The following is a 14,937-nucleotide window of genomic DNA, read 5'->3' as shown; positions in this document are numbered from 1 at the left end:
CGAGGGCTTCGGTATGACTCAATAGTCGAGATGCCCGGTACATGTAATTTGATACCTAGCCGTTGAACTTGATTATCATCCAGGATCCTTCCCCTTTGTAGCCGTCGGAAATTCTGGCATTTGGGTGGTCGGTAATTAGATCTTCGCAACGTGACGCTTTTCGCCGCCGCCAACTAGGGTTGTAAACATCATACTGAAAGTCTCTCTGCATTATTGATGATATCCGATACTTACATTTTACGCGGGGTGCCCGATTGTATCCGGACTTTGTCATCGTGCATCCAACAGCTAGAGTTGCCATACGCGTACGCCCAAGCAGGCGTCGAGCAGCGTCTCTCCCACGGCCCCTCCAACGGAGTCTGCTCCGCCTAGACAGCCTCGATGTTGGGGAACTATCTAAATGTCTCTGACGACAGTGACACTGGCTCCAAGTTGCGGGAATGGTCTTCCCTCATCGGCATCGTCACCGCCATCATTGGCAACATTCTCATCTCCTTCGCCCTCAATATCCAGCGCTACGCCCACATACGACTCGCTCGAGAGCAGGAAGAGCGAAAGAAGCCATGGAGTACAGGGCACACCAAAAATGGTCAGAAGGGCTATGGGACCCAGCAGAGCAACATTGCAGAAGACAGGATAAAAGCCAACCTGAACGCCCCACTGGAGGACGGACAGCCTACAAACGGTCAGAACCCTACACAGGAGTACACACACGTACCAGGAGCGCACAATGAATCTACGCACTCTCGCAGCTCTTCAGAGTCTACCGTAAAGCAGTCGGAAAAGCCAGAGCCTCAAGCAGAGAAGAAGACATACCTGAAGTCCCCCTACTGGTGGGCCGGCATAGTTTTGATGATTGCGGGCGAAGCTGGCAACTTCATCGCCTATGGGTTTGCTCCTGCGTCCATCGTCTCGCCTCTCGGTGTGGTCGCCTTGGTATCAAATTGCATCATAGCACCATCTTTACTTCACGAACGCTTTCGGCAGCGAGACTTTTGGGGCGTGGTCATTGCCATAGGTGGTGCAGTGACGATTGTACTCAGCGCAAAGAATTCGGAGACGAAGATGGGACCACACGATGTCTGGGCAGCAATAACGCGATGGGAGTTTGAGATGTACCTGGGGATAACGGCAGCGCTCATCATCGTGCTGATGTGGGCGAGTGGAAAATATGGGGAGAAGACGATCTTGATCGATCTGGGTCTTGTTGCCCTCTGTGGTGATTATGACTTGGAAGCGCCCGATTGAACCAGAGCTAACAGGAATAACAGGAGGCTACACGGCCTTGTCCACAAAAGGCGTCGCATCGCTACTATCGGATACTCTCTGGCGCGCCCTGACCTTCCCCATCACATATCTCCTTGTCTTCATACTTGTTGTGTCGGCACTGGCCCAAATACGATACGTTAATCGTGCTCTACAGAGGTTCGATTCGACCCAAGTCATCCCTGTACAATTCGTCCTCTTCACGATTTCCGTCATAATCGGAAGCGCTGTATTATACCGAGACTTTCAGGCAGCTGATGCTAGCCGGTTTGGTAAATTTTTCGGAGGCTGTGCGTTAACATTCTTGGGAGTGTATCTGATTACAAGCGGAAGAGCAGGAAATGATAGTGGAGAAGATACGGACGATCTTGACGATGAAGAGAACACGATAGGACTAGTGGATGAGGAGAGATACCAGGACGAGGAGGACCATACGCGAAGGAAGTCATCTGTCAGCTTCGTTCTTGACGGACCCGATGGATCACGACGATCGTCCAAACAGCTAGTGAACAGGCGACCCTCATCGACACAAACCCCACCCAGACTACTTTCACATACATCAACTGCATCATCGCGGATGTCTGGATCGGAGTCTCCCATACTCGAGGACCCCCGGCAATCGACTGGCAACGTCTCCCTCTTGAGTAGACCACGACTAGGTGACAGTGCCATATCATCCCCACTGTTACCGTCCGAGGCACAACGAACCCACCCTCCAGCAACGCCCAACGGCCCGTCAATGCCTACGCGGCCTGCAAGACTCTCAAGGCGATCCATGGCTCGATTGACGCCAGGCCCCTACGTATCACCATTGTCATCTTCGTTGAGTGCCGTGGTTGCAGACGAATTACGAAGAGGTCATGAATCTCCATCAACCCGGAGACGGCCATCAGTGCTACGCAAATCAAAATCCCAAAGAGCCACTATAGCGTCAAATGGTGAAGAGACTGGCTCTACGCCTTTAAAGACATCGCAGTTGCCAGAGGAAGCGGTAGAAGTCGACGGCGAGCGTCCACATACTGCCATCAGATCACAGAGCGTCAGTGCCGATTTTGCTAATTTGGGTGATTCCTCTCGTATGAATCGGGAAGGGAGTAAGGGGAAAGCAAACGAGAGGGATGAAAATGATACCCCGCAACGATTGCATGTATAGGGTTACCAATGCTTAGCTTGTACTTATTGAATTTCGTGGCGTTCTGATTGTGTTCTCACAGCGTTCACTCTGCAAAGCATCGGGAGGCCATCAGTGAAAAGGTGGAGAAGAGCATGAGTAGCATTGCACATACATACTTTACATATGTCCACCCGTTTCAGCAAGCCTACAACCTCTACCTCCCAGAAGTCCTTCGAGCTCCTTCAGCTAACTTAATGAGCCATGTTGAGCCCATTTAGAAAGATTGCACTGCAGGACTCACACGCTGTATTGATCAAGTACTTTGCGGAGTGAATAAGGTTTTGGAAGGTTTCCTGCTAGCCTGATTGGCTCGTCTGCTTCGCTAGCGTCATGATTGATCATGGCTTACAGATTCACTTGCACCTGCATTACTTTTCAAGGCAAGCACTCAACCACTCGACCACTCGTAAGTCCTCGAAGCTGCTAGATTCTCAATTGAAGTATATAAGGGAGTCTTTCTCACCCCTACGCTGTATATTCTTTTATCAAAAAGCAATTCCCTCCTTTCAAGTCCAATCGCAGCCAAACATCTATTTTGTTAGAACTCAAACCCACTATTCTTTCATGTCCGCAGCAACGAAGACAGCAACAAAAATCATGTCCAAACTCTCCCACGCCAAGATAACCCCCCGTCGCTCCTCCGACCGCGGCCATGCCAATCACGGCTGGCTAAACAGCTACCACACCTTCTCCTTCGCCCAATACCACGACCCAACCTTCCAACAATTCGGCGCCCTGCGCGTCCTCAACGAAGATCGCGTGGCGCCCTCCAACGGCTTCCCCACGCACCCCCACCGCGACGCCGAGATCTTCTCGTACATCCTCTCCGGCGAGCTCACGCACCGGGACTCGACGGTGAAGCCGAAGGACGCGCGAGGGCTCGGGGACGTGAGCAAGCACGACTTCTACCGCATGAAGCGGGGCGACGTGCAGTTCACGACCGGGGGCACGGGCATCGCGCACTCGGAGCAGAACGAGCACGCGAGCGAGGAGGTGCATTTCCTGCAGATCTGGGCGCTGCCCTGGAAGCGCGGCTTGCCGCCGACGTACCACACGAGCACGTTTTCCGAGGAGTCGAAGCGGAACGGGTTCGTGACGATCATCTCGCCGTTGAGAGCCGGGCCGAAGGCTACGGGTCGGGAGGAAAAGGATGCGGTGCCGGTGACTGAGGGCACGATTCCGATCCATGCTGATTTCCTGATGGGGGCGAGTATCATCGCCCGAGGAGCTTCTGCGTCGTGGACGGTTGGAGGGGAGAAGGCGGTCGTGTCGGAGTCCGGTCGTAAGGTTTACCTGCACCTGCCGATGCGGAGGATAGGCGCGAGGATCAGAGTGGACGGGGAGACGGTGCTGGAGGAGGGGGATGGGGCTTTCGTGGAGAAAGTGAATGCTGGGGATGAGCTTCAGGTCGAGTCGATTGGGGAAGGGGAGGCGGAGGTTGTGGTGCTGGATTCGAATTAGGTCACCGATCAAGAAGGAGAGGCGTTTGGGATTCATGAATGATGATTGATGATCTATCAGAGCAATCATGAGACTGATATGTATTTTGCAGCCCTAGGACTTGTTCTGGGCAGGAGGCGGAGATCCAGCCAGAATTCAAAACATACCGTTACATCCTTCTTTCGATAACCATCTTCAACTCCTTCGCAATGCAACATATCGCAAACCGTTCAAAGCGACCACACCCCCCTCCCCACTCCCTCCCTCCCTCACTCCCCCCCAACCCATCTCCTCATATCCCGCTCTTATCCAAATGACCCGCAATCTCCTTCGCCAGCCCCGACAAATCCTGCTCATTCCCCTCCACCTCCAACCCACCGCGCACCCACCTCCCCGCCTCCTCCCACCGGCCCATCTCGCAAAGACACCTCCCCCGCCTCCACCACGCCTTCCCGTTCCCCGCCCGCTTCAACTCCACGCTCGTCTCCGCGTCCGCCGCCCCCTCGGGCCACATCCGCGCCGCCATGTACGCCTGCGCGCGGTTCGCAAACAGCACGCCCGCCTCCTCCTTCACCAGCGCGCTCGGCTCCCACCCGGGCCGCCCCGTCGCCATCTCGATGCCGTACGTGTACAGCTTGATCGCCTCCTGCGCCTGGGCGGCCGAGGGCGGCGAGGATTTGCCCGTCCGGAGCGAGGCGTTGCCCTGGTCGCGCATCTTCTGCACCTGGGCGGAGCGCTTCGGGTTGACGTTTGTGGGGGGTGGGGGGATTTGGTTGGGGAGGGCGAGGATGGCGCGGTGGAGGGCGTTGAGGGCTGTGAGGTCCGGGTCGAGGGTGCGGGTCGGGGAGGAGAGGGATTTGCTTGCCGGGTCCATTTGGATGGGGAGGAGGGTGAAGGTTTCGTCCATTGTGAGAAATGGTTGGTTGGGTTGGAGGAGCTCTTGGGCGGAGCGGAGGTCGCTTTGCGCAGAGATGTGACGCTGTTGGGGGACGAGTGTTGTCAGTGGCGCGAGAAGGTAGTAGCCTAGGTTAGGTGCGGTAGCTTGTGTTATGACTGTTCAGGAGGCTCGCTGAACTGGTGAGGCTAAGGTAGCTTTGGGGGTGAGTGGTCAGTAAGCTCTCTCTCTCTGTTTTCGGTCTGGCCAAATGTTCAGTTGCCGCTGCTGACGCTAAGACGCCAAGACACACTAGCGTACTCGTAAGGCTGATGACAATCTCGTGGACGAGCAAAATTCCATACATACCTTGTCGGACTTCCTCTTTGTCTACGAGAGCCTTTACACGTTCTCTATTGAAAGCGCTCAATTTCAAAGCAAACGAGTTCCAAAGAAGAAAGCAAGCTGTGCATCGTATTCGTTTAATTGACTTTTATCGAAAACCTTCATATGCATATTTTCTCGTCGGCGCGTCTTCCAATCAAAAGCTACGATTTCTGCTGCGTGTTTCTTACTCATTGGTCAGATACCAGGCTATCGGGTTGACAAATTTTGATAGCTAGCAGGCCCTCATAAAGATGTATGAATCTTAGCTGGTAGCTACAGCAATCACGATGCCGCCAAGCCTAAAGCAGATGCAGGCAGCAGACAAGGAAAAGTCAAACGGAGGTAAGGAAAAAAAATACCAAAACGGATTCAGATCCAGATTCTAGGCAGCCATGCCATCCCAGCTCCCAAACTTCCCTTTTCTCCTCACGAACCAAGGCCTGATGTATCCGGGATACCCTCACACGGTCCTCCTCACCATCATCCATCACCCATTCCAGTGGAAAGAGTATGTTGGCCGAAATCCCCAACTGCGCATCCTCCCATTTCCTCAATTTCGGCCCTACAGCATCCCATTCAGCGTAGAGGGCAACCCCGAAGTCCACCGCGGAAAAGCTTGGAAATCGTCAAGCACGCGAACTCCATCCCATTCTTCGCATCTCGCCATTCGACGCGCAGATCTGCAAGGCTGTTAGCAGCGTGAATCGGGTGGTACACTAGAGCCATACTCTGTGCTTCCCTGTTCGAATCGAGCCTGGCGCTCTTGCCACGTTTACCCATAGCCATGGTTTGGGCAATCAGAAGACGAATAGCTGGATGAACCGCAGGCCGAGCTTCGGCGAACGAGTTCCGCGCTTTCGATACAACCATTCGTCCGAGCGCTTTGCGCCACGCTTCGGACTCGGCTTGTAGGCATCGCGAGAGCTTGCGAACTCTTCCAAAGACACTATTAGCACAACATAGTCGGTCTATCTTGCTTGGATTTTCGAGGGCGCTTCGAACACGAGGAAGCCCAGGACTGTGCGGGAACCGGGAAGCTCTCATTGGAGATCAGGAGTCGAGAGTCTGCGGAGTAGGAATGGGTGGTCCTCTGTGAAACTGGTAAGAAGGTATATTACCGAGGAGCAGATGAGACAAGTACAAAAGCCAATCCTGCACAAAGCCATCATACCAAAATATAATCGTCAATGTATGAACTATCGGTATTAGCTGTCATTGCTCACTCTATACAGGATCAGAGGCTATAACACCAGGAGCTCCACCAAGATACCGGGAAAAATGGGTGGACCACAAATAGCCGCGGAGGAAACTGTCTCCACAGAACAATCAGTAAACGTAAGGTATACAATAGCCGAAATTCAACAATCCAGACAAGGGCAATACCGCTCTTCCATGCTATCCGACTGGTCAGATACCAGTTGCGCGGTCGATGATCATCCCTGTCTGTGGACCTCACTTGGTGATTATTTACAATGCTATAGCAAGGCATATTTGCAAAGATACTTTTGTTGTCACAACAGGGCTCAAGATTCCTCCCAGCACAAAATCATGTACTCTACAGCCGCTAAGCCGGCAGTCCCAATACCTCGGCCGCTTCCCCGAATCCTTCGTATCATCCACGGGTTTCTGCTGGTGTGACTGGATGTGGGGAACAGCCTGTGGAGTCTCGCAAAAGCCTTCTGTCTTCGCATTGTTCTCCCAAAGATACGTCGGTATTGGGCCTGCAACCGAAGTTGTTGGTGGTTACTCCGAGGCGCAAACCGGCGTTTTTTTCGATATTCGTAAAAGAGCTTGAAGGGTTTGTCGAACCAGTTGCAGATGGGTGATTCCACGCATCTTTCGTGGCTTCTCGGAAGTTTGGCAGGTTGTGGGACCGAAGCTGTCATCTTCGATTACCTGGGTGGTTTTGGGGTGCTTATTGTCGTCACCGAGGACTTTCTACTCTGGGATGTTGAATGGGTGGGAAGATAGCTTGCGCTTACCCAGTGGAGCATTTTTAACATCTCTCTTTGCGTGGTCTTTGCCATCTAGGACCAGAGCTCCTATGGAACTGGGCTGGAATGTTGCCCGTGGTTGCTTCTGTTCTAGGCTCTGCTTGTCAGCGTTGGTGGCGGGGTGGGAAAGTAGTAGGCTAGGTCAGGTATATTATGTTATGACTCCTCAGGAAGCTCGCTGATTTGATGGTGACTTTGACTGAGCGTGGTCAGGGAGCTCCCCTCTTTGTAATGGTGCTATGCATTTAGCTCGTTCGTCGCTAATTACTACTGGTGAATGGACAGATTCTTTCGCGTTTCATCACAGTCAGAGGCCGGGACCCTAATCAAAGCGGGAACAATGGCAGATTCTCCCTCGTTCAGATGCCAATGGCAATGACGCCAAGACGCCAAGACGCCAAGACGCCTAAAGTCAAGGCCAATGCTAACAGTAAGGTACAACGTCAAGAAGAAAGAGAACCACAGTCTGCTTACGGAGTGTGCTCTTTCTCGACACTTCTCGCTTTACCAAATTATCAGTTCTAACAGAAGTTGCAAGTATTTGAGTGTGCCAATATGAAGCAAAGTCTGGCGAAATGCCGCTGACGGCTTTGAATCATACTCGCAATCGGGACATCATCTCACCGCTTTGCATCCCGACCGTTGCTTGGAAATCAGCATTCTGATTTCTACAGTAAAGTTGGTGCAACGTTCACGCCATTATCGGCTTTAAAGTTACGAGTCGGCTTTTGCGCATGGATAGAGTATTACTGTATTATTCAATCAACAAGAATCTCCAACACGCAAAGTCACAATTATTGCTGACTGCTCTTCATTATTATCAAGCAACCGGGCAGCTGAAAATACTAAAAATGAATACTAATCTCAGCCAGACCGACTTTCTTTTCTATTTAAGAGTCCTTGTCGTCTTCCAGCTCCTGTTGTTCTTCACTCCATCGGCGTCTCTCTTATTCGGTACTCTACCCCTAATCTGACCTCAGTGATTGGGAGTGTCTGATATCTCTCCCTTGTATATCAACAACCCTTTGCCAGCACTTTCCACTTTCCTACCTTTCCTTTCTAAACCATAGCCACAGAGCTTTTGTGGCATGTCTGATTTAATTCGCGAGGCGCCCATTGGGCAGCTCCTTCGCTTCCTCACCAAGAACAAGGTCCTTAAATACCCGGAAGAAATTCCTGGCTTCCAACTCCCAGAATCCTACAGAACCATACTCAACGCAGCCGATTCAAAGAATATTGCCTCATCACGGTCGGATTCAGAGCAAGGCGAAAAGAGTGCCAAAGGAGTGGAAGACTTCCCAGAGCTCCAACATCGTGTCACAACCCGCAGCATCAGGTCCGCTGATATCGAGGCACCGACTGCATTAACGCACATCAGGACCAGAGAAAGTACGAAACCTTACACCGAAGAACGTCTAGAGATTGAAGCAGAGCTGCAAGTTGAGCGCACAAAGTCACTGGCCATAGCCCCTCAAAAAACATCCGACGGCAATATCCTAGTCGACTGGTACACGACAGACGATGCAGCAAACCCCCAGAATTGGTCCAATGGCAAGCGCGGCTTTGTCGCCATGCTCATCTGCGCCTACACATTCGCCGTTTACACCGGCTCCGCCATCTACACCTCCGGCGAAGCCGGTGTCATTAAAGAATTCGGCGTCTCTCCAACCGACGCTTCACTTCCTCTCTCCCTCTACGTCCTCGCTTACGGCCTAGGACCACTGATTTTTGCGCCCCTCAGTGAAATCCCAGTCGTCGGTCGAAGTCCAGTCTACGCCGTCACAATGTTCATCTTTGTCATCCTCTCCATCCCAACGGCTTTAGTCCAAAACTTCGCTGGCCTCCTCGTACTCCGTTTCCTTCAAGGGTTCTTCGGTAGCCCTTGCCTCGCCAACGGCGGCGCCACGATGCAAGACATGTATTCCCTCGTCAAGCTCCCCTATGCCCTCACCCTCTGGGTCTCCGCTGCCTACTGCGGTCCCTCTCTCGGACCCCTCTTGTCCGGCTTTGCAGTCATGGCAAAAGGCTGGCGCTGGTCGCTCTGGGAAATCCTCTGGGTCGCCGGCCCCGTCTTTGTCCTCATGTTCCTTCTGGTCCCCGAGACCTCCACCCCGAATATCCTCCTCCGCCGCGCGAAACGCCTCCGCGCACTAACGGGCGACAGCCGACTGCGCTCGCAATCAGAAATCGACCAAAGGAACATCAAGCCGTCGAAAGTGATCATATCCGCTTTGATCAAGCCCTTGGAAATCACCATCAAAGACCCGGCCATGGCCTTCGTCAACCTCTACACAGCCCTCGTGTACGGAATCTACTACTCCTTCTTCGAGGTCTTCCCGCTCGTCTACCCGCCCTTCTACCACTTCACCCTCGGCACCGTCGGCGTCCTCTTCTCCTGCATCCTCGTCGCCTGCGCGCTCGGCGCCCTCGCCTACATCGCCTACCTGTACTTCTACCTCGTGCCCGACATCCTCGCGCACGGGCTCCGCGCGCAGGAGCACCGCCTCGTGCCCGCCCTCGCCGCCTCCTTCCTCCCGCCCGCGGGCCTCTTCATCTTCGCCTGGACCGCGCGGCCCGACCTGCCCTGGATCGCCAGCGTCATCGGCATCGTCGTCTACGGCGGCTCCAGCTTCATCATCTTCCAGTGCGTCTTCGTCTACGTGCCGCTGTCGTACCCGCAGTACGCCGCCTCCCTCTTCGCCGCCAACGACCTCTTCCGCTCCGCCCTGGCGTGCGGCAGCATCCTGTTCGCGCGCCCGCTCTTCGTCAACCTCGGCGTCGACAGGGGCGTCTCGCTGCTGGCGGGGCTGAGCATCATGGGCATCTTCGGCATGTTCACCCTCTACTACAAAGGCGCCAGTCTGAGGGCGAGGAGTAAGTTCGCCATGTCTTGAACTTGCGAGCGATCATTTTTCCAATTTGTAGATTATTTCGACGTTCCGCGAAGTCGACCCGGTCTACCTAATGTCTTCTTGGACGGTCAAGCTTGGATAGATTAGAAGGGGTGAGAAATCGTGCTCTTATAGACGGGTTTGATGGGAAAGAGAAGGTATACCCACGGCGGGGAAGGCGCTGGATCGTCATTGGTCGTGCATAGTAAATAGCGTTTCTAGTATATAATTGCATCATTGCGGCAAGTTCCCCTCTAAGACTGAAGTTTTCCAACACGTGTGGACATTGGACACGAAGTACAGCGATGAATTTATATTGCACCATTGCGGCAAATTCCAGTCTTAGACTGCAGTCCAACACGTATGAACATTGAACAGGAAGTACAGCAATGGTTTCCATCCAAATCAATATCTACATATTAGATACAACAGGACACCCCACCATCCCCATCTCGAGTAACTTTTGCGAAAGCATCGATCAATTCCATACTTCTATGACTAAAACAAACACACAATCGCTTTTCCCCATCCCATCCGCCGGCAAACCTCAACACCCAAAAATCTTACAAGTAGACACATTAACCCGACTCCACTTCCTCCGCTCCACCAGCGCCGCCAAGAACTGCCCGGGCCAGTAACCATGATACAGCCACCACGCCGGCAGGGGATCCCAGAGCTCAAACGTGCCGTCTCTCCACAGCAGCACATGCTCCAGAAACGTCCTGCAGCCGTGCAGATAGGCAGATATGGTGATGTGGCCGGAGAGGAGGGAGAGGAGGGGTAGGAGAAGGAGGGTGACGAGATCGTGGCCGAGCCAGTAGTAACGCGCCGGGTTGGCGGGCGTGACGGGTGCGGAGGACTCGGGTCGTGAGCGGGTGTAGCCGTTGATGTTTGGCCGGATTTTCGTTGGCGTGACGGGTGCGTAGGTATCGGGCTGTGCGTCAGGGGAGCCATTCGTGAGTGGCCGCTCGCTCGTGCCGTTGATTTGTGGCGTCAAAGCGGTGAGATACGCCTCCGACATGGCCTTCTCTTGACCCTGGAAAAGGACCACGGCGGTGTGAGCTCGCGGGTTGCATTCGATGGGCAAGAGCGCCAACTGCGCGCCCTTCTCTGACACCACCTCCTCGACTAGGACGTCGAAAGATAGATGCCCTGTCATGTTGCTTCCGCTTCTCTGCACAAACTCCTCTGTAAAGCGTAGCATGGCACAACTGAGTGCCGAGTCGGAAGGCAATGCTTCGTAGTGCATGAGAAGCTCCGAGGAAGGGCAGGCGACGAAAGCTTTGACCTCGTTATTGACAATCAGAGCATGGGTGCAGTATTCTCTCCCCTTGATAAACTGTTGTAGCACCCACGGCTTCTTCCCAGATATGGGTATCGCTGAGACGTGGTTGTATGTCTCACTGACGGTCCTCTTCGGCAGCACCGTCATATCGCCCCTCGATGCATCATCCATGCCCACGCTTTTCATGATATATTGCTTCTTCGTCTTCGGGCTCTCATGTAGCACTCTATGCACCGCGGCTCTGCTGGTCACGTTGTGCGTCTCTGGGGTAGGGAGGCCAATCCGCTGGGTTTGGGCGATGAAGGTATCTTTCTCATGGAGCATCTGCGTGGTCAAGACGTCGAACTGTATGCACCGCACGTCACTCCTCCTCTCCAGCACCTCTTTCGCCTGCCCATCTTCTACCGCGGATGCAACACCTGAACAGCTGACCCAGAGGTCCACCTTCTCCTTCCTCACAATGTGTAGCAGAGCATCAATGTAGTACGCCGCCCCGGATTTCTCATTTGGTTTAGGCAAGCTGTAGAACGTCCGTACCGCCTTACTGAACCTCCCACAAACTGGTATCCCGTTGGGCTCGAAGTCCGCGCCGATGACATTGTGGCCCGCTTTGTAGAAAGCTCTTGCTAGGAACAAGCCCTTTGTCATGCCAACGCCTGTGACGATGATTGTCTTAGGGCGGAAACTGGAGTTCCCGCCACTGGCGCTGCGCCGGATGCGCTTCCTTGCAGCATCTTCGTTGCTAAGGAAAGGTCGAGCGACAACACTGGCGAAGAGGAGGAGTGTAGAGAACGGGAGGAGCAGGAGTGAAAGGGCGACAAGGGAGGCGTTCTGGGCGAAATGAAAACGATAGGGTGAGCGGGCGTCGAGCATTGTGGAAAGCGAACTGCGGTCATGCTAGGGGTCGATAGCTTGCTAGATGGGAACATGTACCAGTGAGGAGAAGTCTTCCGAAATGATGGTGAATATCAGGAAGATTCATGACAAGATGAGACTTGATTTGGCGATTCCTTTGCAAAGTGAAGCTATCCGCAACTGAGATACGTCATGAGAGCAATCGGAAGCATTTCCGCAGTGAATCCTGCACCGGTCCATTGGGCCTAGCGAAGAACGTGGATGCAATGGATGCAGTAGATGCAGTGAAGGGAGACTGATTCTGGTTGGTGTTATTGAATACCTCTATCGACGAAAATTACTTGATCTAAGTAGCCCAACGCTGCCTCATCCATGCCTTACCAAAAAACATCACTAAGGTACTTTTAAGCTCCCCATGGTCTCTATTTCCCTTGCCGCAAATGCTGACTATGCTTTGGACCCATTGGTATACCCATTGATGCCGTTAGTCAGACCATCCACAGCCCCACTGCCATTCGCAAGCTTTTCTTTAACGCCGTTGGTGCCATTCATGTGCCCATTGCGTACGATACCTCCGTGTATGGCACCATTGCCATTCAGACTACCTGCTTTCGCGGCCGCAACCTCTACAGCTTTGACTTCTGACTTGTTGTTTTCAGTGTAGCCGGTATCACTAGCGTCGACGAAAGCCTCCAGGCCCTCGCCGTTGCGTGGGTACTCCCTCATCAGCTCCTTGTGTCTTCTCAGAGCAGCGTTGAGCTCCTCCGCGTCGACATCATTTAAGAAGGTGCAAGATCCGATGGGGTTGGGCACTGCTGCACGAAGCTTGCCGTCTCTTGTCTTGAGAATGGCAGCAGTCCCCTTGTCGAGGATTTCTTCGTCAAATTGGGGGTGATCCATCGAGAGGCCCGCACGAGAAAAGAGGTTGAGAATGCGGCGATGTTCAGCATCGGAGATTAACTTGCGGCTGTTGGCGAGGGTCGCAGAGTACGCCATGTCAATGGAGATTGCATGCCCGTGGCGAAGGGGCGTTTCTGGGACCAGTTCATGCATAGGCGACCACCTGCACTCTGATCAGCTCTGTCAGAGTTTCCAAGTGCCGCTTTCCCACTCACGTGTGACCATATGCGATGACTCGATCCAACCCGATCTCGTGAAGGTTTGGGGTCTCAAGCTTCAGCATCTCATATATGCCCTCCTTGTTGATCTTGTCCGCCGCTACACGAACTTCTTCTGGCGCACCATCGGTGCGGCCAAATCCCGTATCGATAAGCTGCTCGCAGTACTTGTCCAGGAGGTCAAAGGTATCCAGGTGCGAGCACGTAGAGATCTTTATCAATTCTGCAAAGCCATTTCTGATCTGAGCAGTGGGTAGGGTGCGTAGGAAGGTGAAGTCGAGGAAGGTGTGCACAGGTGCATGATAAGCACCAAGGCGGTTCTTGTAGTTGCCATAATTGACTGCAACCTTGATTGACACTGACGCGTCTATCAGACCAATGACAGTGGTCGGAACTCGGATGAAATTGGTGTTCCTGCGGTACGCGGCACAAGCGAATCTGCGGGCGAACCACAATGTTAGGACTGGTCTTCCACCGAGGGCAACCATTAGGAGAATGATGGGAGAGTGCCTTGATATAATCTCTGGCAATGGCAGCTTTTACCCAGCAACATCAGTCACGAGACCTCCTCCAACGACCAGGACGGGTTCCTAGTTAGGTCAATGAATATGGTTGTCTTCAAAGAAGTGAAGTTTGGTGAAACGAAAAGTATTGCGAGTACCTTACGATAGATTCCGAACTCTGTCATTGAGTCTACGATACTCAAAAAAGTGGGAATAGTCTTCGCCTTCTCCCCGATCTTCGTCTTGTGCATCTTGAGTTCGAGGCCGTAATGCTCGAAGTATCTTTCAATTTGTTCACCATACACGTTGTACACATTTAGGTCCGTGACAGCCAACACTCGACCCCAGCGCTTGTAGCATTCAGCCAGCTGAGGGTTCTCGGGGTTGAACACGCCATCAAGAAAAGTGAAGTCGTAAGATATCTTCTCATAACCGTCGACATGGAATCCATTCTTGGTCTCCACGACGGATGCGGTGAAGTCCGACATGATCACAGATGTTGAAGTCGTGACAGTTTTGCGATGAAGGTTGAAAGAATGAGTTGAGTCGGGGGAAGACTAGACTCCTGTATGATGGGTGATTGTTCGAAATGAGAAAATCGGAATGGAGCTCAGTATATGGGGCTTCGGCTAGTACATGGAACTGTCCTGACGTACCTTAGGCAGCCTTGCGCTGGTCCGCCCACAAGACAAGTTTTCGGTGGGAAAGCCATATCCAAATAAACAGATAACGTCAATCCGTGGATCTGCCTTCTCCAAGCTCAATTAAAGATGCGTGATGATTTGATAGGATTTGCTCTGAGATGCCAGAGATCCCCTTGACTAGCCGCAGTGTCCTCCCGTCTGTAGTAGGTGATAGTCCATATTGACACGAGAACAAAGGCCTCAAATGGACCTAGCCTCATGATCTCTGACGCACAATGGATAGACGAGATGGTCTCTTACTAGCGATGATGCAAGATCCCGAGATGTTAGGTTGGCCACTTGCTGCAGCTTAAGCAGTGGGCGCACCTCCGCCAGTGTCAAGCGCAAAACCAGCCCACTTTTTCCTCTCACCGTCCAACAGGGGCATCCAAGCTTTTCTCTTTTTCCACAAGGTTGATCCATTTGAGAAGATTGTACTGAAATGATACAATCAGTGTTTACATCAT

The 14,937-nt window shown here is 52.9% G+C and overlaps 6 protein-coding genes across 6 annotated transcripts; 3 read left to right on the top strand and 3 right to left on the bottom strand.

Annotated features, from left to right (window-relative positions):
- Positions 1 to 381: 381 nt before the first annotated feature.
- HO173_012304 (uncharacterized protein) lies at positions 382 to 2,419 on the top strand (the record flags this gene model as incomplete). The annotated part of the gene is made up of 2 exons (XM_037314176.1): positions 382 to 1,219; positions 1,272 to 2,419. 2 exons carry the CDS (start codon positions 382 to 384, stop codon positions 2,417 to 2,419), a joined length of 1,986 nt encoding a protein of 661 aa, XP_037158951.1.
- A 618-nt stretch (positions 2,420 to 3,037) lies between these two features.
- HO173_012303 (uncharacterized protein) lies at positions 3,038 to 3,901 on the top strand (the record flags this gene model as incomplete). Its single annotated transcript, XM_037314175.1, has 1 exon — positions 3,038 to 3,901. The coding sequence occupies one exon, from the start codon at positions 3,038 to 3,040 to the stop codon at positions 3,899 to 3,901; it is 864 nt and encodes a 287-aa protein (XP_037158950.1).
- Positions 3,902 to 4,172: 271 nt separating this feature from the next.
- On the bottom strand, positions 4,173 to 4,787 carry HO173_012302 (uncharacterized protein; the record flags this gene model as incomplete). Its single annotated transcript, XM_037314174.1, has 1 exon — positions 4,173 to 4,787. The coding sequence occupies one exon, from the start codon at positions 4,785 to 4,787 to the stop codon at positions 4,173 to 4,175; it is 615 nt and encodes a 204-aa protein (XP_037158949.1).
- A 3,436-nt stretch (positions 4,788 to 8,223) lies between these two features.
- HO173_012301 (uncharacterized protein) lies at positions 8,224 to 10,029 on the top strand (the record flags this gene model as incomplete). The annotated part of the gene is made up of 1 exon (XM_037314173.1): positions 8,224 to 10,029. One exon carries the CDS (start codon positions 8,224 to 8,226, stop codon positions 10,027 to 10,029), a length of 1,806 nt encoding a protein of 601 aa, XP_037158948.1.
- Positions 10,030 to 10,573: 544 nt separating this feature from the next.
- On the bottom strand, positions 10,574 to 12,184 carry HO173_012300 (uncharacterized protein; the record flags this gene model as incomplete). Its single annotated transcript, XM_037314172.1, has 1 exon — positions 10,574 to 12,184. One exon carries the CDS (start codon positions 12,182 to 12,184, stop codon positions 10,574 to 10,576), a length of 1,611 nt encoding a protein of 536 aa, XP_037158947.1.
- A 429-nt stretch (positions 12,185 to 12,613) lies between these two features.
- Positions 12,614 to 14,275, bottom strand: HO173_012299 (uncharacterized protein; the record flags this gene model as incomplete). The annotated part of the gene is made up of 4 exons (XM_037314171.1): positions 12,614 to 13,229; positions 13,282 to 13,722; positions 13,828 to 13,874; positions 13,946 to 14,275. The coding sequence occupies 4 exons, from the start codon at positions 14,273 to 14,275 to the stop codon at positions 12,614 to 12,616; spliced, it is 1,434 nt and encodes a 477-aa protein (XP_037158946.1).
- Positions 14,276 to 14,937: the final 662 nt, after the last annotated feature.

This window comes from Letharia columbiana (genome assembly GCF_014066305.1).
Source record: "Letharia columbiana isolate WasteWater2 chromosome Unknown Sc0000077_s0, whole genome shotgun sequence".
In the NCBI taxonomy this organism is placed as follows: Eukaryota; Fungi; Ascomycota; class Lecanoromycetes; order Lecanorales; family Parmeliaceae; genus Letharia; species Letharia columbiana.
The sequence above is the reverse complement of the archived record's forward strand: the minus strand, read 5'-3'. Positions and strand labels throughout refer to the sequence as shown.